The sequence below is a fragment of the Oncorhynchus tshawytscha genome, unplaced genomic scaffold (assembly GCF_018296145.1).
Source record: "Oncorhynchus tshawytscha isolate Ot180627B unplaced genomic scaffold, Otsh_v2.0 Un_scaffold_8217_pilon_pilon, whole genome shotgun sequence".
NCBI lineage: Eukaryota > Metazoa > Chordata > Actinopteri > Salmoniformes > Salmonidae > Oncorhynchus > Oncorhynchus tshawytscha.
Window position 1 is genome coordinate 132,501 of NW_024609570.1, and position 5,000 is coordinate 137,500.

At 46.0% G+C, this 5,000-nt stretch overlaps 1 protein-coding gene across 1 annotated transcript in view; it reads left to right on the forward strand.

The window, feature by feature from the left end:
• LOC121845173 (cAMP-specific 3',5'-cyclic phosphodiesterase 4B-like) overlaps positions 1-5,000 on the forward strand; it is a 32,149-nt gene that overhangs the window by 3,417 nt on the left and 23,732 nt on the right. The window contains exons 2-4 of the mRNA XM_042315958.1: positions 199-852; positions 2,752-2,886; positions 3,239-3,366. Coding sequence (XP_042171892.1) covers positions 802-852; positions 2,752-2,886; positions 3,239-3,366 — 314 coding nt within the window. The 5' untranslated portion in view covers positions 199-801. The remainder of the gene's footprint in view (positions 1-198; positions 853-2,751; positions 2,887-3,238; positions 3,367-5,000) is intronic.

The window sequence follows — 5,000 nt, forward strand, 5'->3', positions numbered from 1 at the left end:
TACTCTAGCATCCTGGTCAGAAGGAGTACTCTAGCATCCTGGTCAGAAGGAGTACTCTAGCATCCTGGTCAAAAGGAGTACTCTGGCATCAAAAAGAGTGCACTATATAGGGGAGGGGATAAGGTGTAATTTGGGATTCAGACTGTGTTTTTAATATTGATGTTTTTACCAATGTCATGCTCTGCTCTCTGTCTACAGTGTTCCTCTTTGTCCAGGACACTGACCTGTTGTCTGATACACCGGCCAATCAAAACCAGGGTTACAGTGGCAGTCATGTCAGGGATGCACCGTTCAACCAATCAGAGCTAGGATTCTACACATTTTGGTGTTCCGTTGCACAGATGAACCAATCACACGCAGGTGTCTCACTCTGCATCCCACAGAACCTACGGAACCCGAATCCAACGAACCAATCAGATACAGGATTGCTGGTCCCAGAACAAATCCGGAGGATGGCGAGGGTTCATCGCTGTTTCCAAGCAACCAATCGGACTGCAGATTACTAACCTCACCACCTCACTGGATTACACATTGGGGGATTTTAGAGGAACCAGGATTCCAGCCAATCAGAGCTTGTGGAGGACTGAGACGTTGGCGCGTGGTGATTGGCTGCTGTGTCCGATGGGGGCGTGACCCGTGGTTGTGGCCCGGTCTGACCCTGGCTGGTCTGACCCTTAACCTCTAACCCCTGACCTGTAACCCCAGACCCCTCTGGTCCTGGCTCTCCAGCTGCTGTGCTGTTTGGGTTCTGGTCCCGTCCGCACTGGGGGAGGGGCCAAAAAGAACAATCAGCCAATCACGATGAAGAAGAGTCGCAGCGTGCAGCGTCTGTCGCTGGCCGGAGAAGAGGAGGTAACACACACACACACAGAGACACACACACACACAGACACACACACACACACACACACACACAGAGACACACACAGACACACACACACATGAGACACAGGAACACACAGACGTTTGTAGGGTAAACACACAGTGTGGAGATCTATTAACTGGACTGTCCCTGGACTACAGTCTCAGGAGTTTCTCTTCTTAATGGATGGATTCCCTTCCATCCATTGACCTCAAGGCTGCCGTAGACTGTGGTGTGTGTGTGTGTGTGTGTGTGTGTGTGTGTGTGTGTGTGTGTGTGTGTGTGTGTGTGTGTGTGTGTGTGTGTGTGTGTGTGTGTGTGTGTGTGTCTGTGTAGTTCTGTCTAGCCTCTACAATAACAACAGTGAAGCATCTCTTTACATCTGTAGCTTTGGACAACTAGAGACTGAGGCATGGAACATGGAACACTGTTGCCTAGCAACTAGCAGCCTGCCTTCCATTCCCCCTGTGTTCTGTTGCTACGCTGCTGCAGTGCAGATCACACTCTCTCTGTAGAGGGCTTATACACAACACACACACACACACACACACACACACACACACACACACACACACACACACACACACACACACACACACAGATATGGGGTGCCATAGACCAGCATGCATCCTCTCTAAATCTCAATTTAGTGAGCTCACATAATAATATTACCCTCTATGCTTCCTGTCATTCACATAACATTCCAATCTATGCTTCCTGTCATTCACATAACATTCCATTCTATGCTTCCTGTCATTCAGTAACAATACCATCTATGCTTCCTGTCATTCAGTAACATTACCCTCGATGCTTCCTGTCATTCACATAACATTACCCTCAATGCTTCCTGTCATTAACATAACATTACTTTCTACACTTCCTGTCATTCAGTAACAATACCATCTATGCTTCCTGTCATTCAGTAACATTACCCTCGATGCTTCCTGTCATTCAGTAGCATTACCCTCGATGCTTCCTGTCATTCAGTAGCATTACCCTCGATGCTTCCTGTCATTCAGTAGATTACCCTCGATGCTTCCTGTCATTCAGTAACATTACCCTCGATGCTTCCTGTCATTCAGTAACATTACATTCTACACTTCCTGTCATTCAGTAACAATACCATCTATGCTTCCTGTCATTCAGTAACATTACCCTCGATGCTTCCTGTCATTCAGTAGATTACCCTCGATGCTTCCTGTCATTCAGTAGCATTACCCTTGATGCTTCCTGTCATTCAGTAACATTACCCTTGATGCTTCCTGTCATTCAGTAGATTACCCTCGATGCTTCCTGTCATTCAGTAGATTACCCTCGATGCTTCCTGTCATTCAGTAACATTACCCTCGATGCTTCCTGTCATTCAGTAGCATTACCCTCGATGCTTCCTGTCATTCAGTAGCATTACCCTCTATGCTTCCTGTCATTCAGTAACATTACCCTCGATGCTTCCTGTCATTCAGTAACATTACATTCTACACTTCCTGTCATTCAGTAACAATACCATCTATGCTTCCTGTCATTCAGTAACATTACCCTCGATGCTTCCTGTCATTCAGTAGATTACCCTCGATGCTTCCTGTCATTCAGTAGATTACCCTCGATGCTTCCTGTCATTCAGTAGATTACCCTCGATGCTTCCTGTCATTCAGTAGATTACCCTCGATGCTTCCTGTCATTCAGTAGATTACCCTCGATGCTTCCTGTCATTCAGTAACATTACCCTCTGTGCTTCCTGTCATTCAGTAACATTACCCTCTGTGCTTCCTGTCCGTCAGTAAATTGACTTCTGGATGTGTGCCACCCAAATATGGTAAAAAAAACTGTGAAAAATATATCATATCTCATCCTCTTTCTCTTTCCCGCTCTCTCTCTCTTTCTTTCCCCAGGATAATGACACTGATTCGTCAGGCTGTGCTGAGAAGGCGGAGTCAGGGCTCTACAGCAGCTCCTACACGTCAGGAGCCACTCTGGGGGCGGAGCTACGCATGGGGAGGAGCAGGAGGCTGGCCTCCAGTTTGCAGGTAAAAACAGTAGAAAGAATATGAATGCTTTTACAGCAGAAACGGTCTCTGGATTTCATCAGCAGTGCGATACACAACAGCTACTTGTGATCAAACCTGAAAGATTTCTTGCACAAAGATATTTATTTAAAGTGTTTTGGAGACGTGGCACAATAGTGGTGTGAACGTTTTGGTGCAGACAAACTTATATTAGTTGTATCACAACCACTGTGTTAAATGTGAGTGTATCGTAGAGAGAGTTTTGTTATTGTGGTTCCTGTCAGGCTATTATAGAAAAAGAGACTTACCCTGGTTTAATAAACTCTATCCTATTGGTTACCTGGTTAATCAATCAATCCTATCGTCCATTCAGGTTCCGTGTTGGCTCCGCCCCCGAGACAGGACACGCTCACCTGAGATCCTGAGTAACATGCCACGCCCCACGTCCCTGCCCCTCTGCATCCCACCACGCATCGCCATCACACCTGCAGACACAGACAGGTAACACACACACACACACCACCCAGATATACAACTATACTTCCATGTAGTGTTGTTGACCTGAGTAGCATTGTAAACCATTCTCTCTCTCTCTCTCTCTCTCTCTCTCTCTCTCTCTCTCTCTCTCTCCCTCATGTCCCCCCCCTAAAACATGTCTCCAGATTTTGTCCCTTTGTCTCTAAAAGCTGTGGATTTTGTCCCTTTGTCTCTAAAAGCTGTGGATTTTGTCCCTTTGTCTCTAAAAGCTGTGGATTTTGTCCCTTTGTCTCTAAAAGCTGTGGATTTTGTCCCTTTGTCTCTAAAAGCTGTGGATTTTGTCCTTTGTCTCTAAAAGCTGTGGATTTTGTCCCTTTGTCTCTAAAAGCTGTGGATTTTGTCCCTTTGTCTCTAAAAGCTGTGGATTTTGTCCATCCTTCCCCCGGTTCAGAATATATCATTATCATAGTCTAATCGTATTTTATTTTAAATTTAAATTTTAAATTTTACCTTTATTTAACCAGGCAAGTCAGTTAAGAACAAATTCTTATTTTCAATGACGGCCTAGGAACAGTGGGTTAACTGCCTGTTCAGGGGCAGAACGACAGATTTGTACCTTGTCAGCTCGGGGATTCGACCTTGCAACCTTTCGGTTACTAGTCCAACGCTCTAACCACTAGGCTACCCTGCCAAAAGGTGTGAATTGTTCTCCATCCAAACCAAATTCAGAATATACCTTCTTCATAGTCATGGTGTGCTTTCTTCAATAGCTATTGAGGAAAGAAACCACAAATATCCACAGACTATCAATCAAATGTATTTATAAAGCCCTTCTTACATCAGCTGATATCTCAAAGTGCTGTACAGAAACCCAGCCTAAAACCCCAAACAGCAAACAATGCAGATGTAGAAGCACGGTGGCTAGGAGAAACTACCTAGAAAGGCCAGAACCTAGGAAGAAACCTAGAGAGGAATCAGGCTCTGAGGGGTGGCCAGTCCTCTTCTGGCTGTGCCAGGTGGAGATTATAACAGAACATGGCCAAGACGTTCAAAGGTTCATAGATGACCAGCAGGGTCAAGGTGGACCAGGTAGACTGGGGACAGCAAGGAGTCAACAGGCCAGGTAGTCCTGAGGCATGGTCCTAGGGCTCAGGTCCTCTGACAGAGAGACAGAGAAAGGGAGAAAGAGAGGATTGGACTGAAAACCCACAGGACGGTAGATCTCCAGGAAGAGGGTTGGACTGAAAATCTACAGGACAGTAGATCTCCAGGAAGAGGGTTGGACTGAAAACCTACAGGACAGTAGATCTCCAGGAAGAGGGTTGGACTGAAAACCTACAGGACAGTAGATCTCCAGGAAGAGGGTTGGACTGAAAACCTACAGGACGGTAGATCTCCAGAAAGAGGGTTGGACTGAAAACCTACAGGACAGTAGATCTCCAGGAAGAGGGTTGGACTGAAAACCTACAGGACAGTAGATCTCCAGGAAGAGGGTTGGACTGAAAACCTACAGGACAGTAGATCTCCAGGAAGAGGGACTGAAAACCTACAGGACAGTAGATCTACAGGAAGAGGGTTGGACTGAAAACCTACAGGACAGTAGATCTCCAGGAAGAGGGTTGGACTGAAAACCTACAGGACAGTAGATCTCCAGGAAG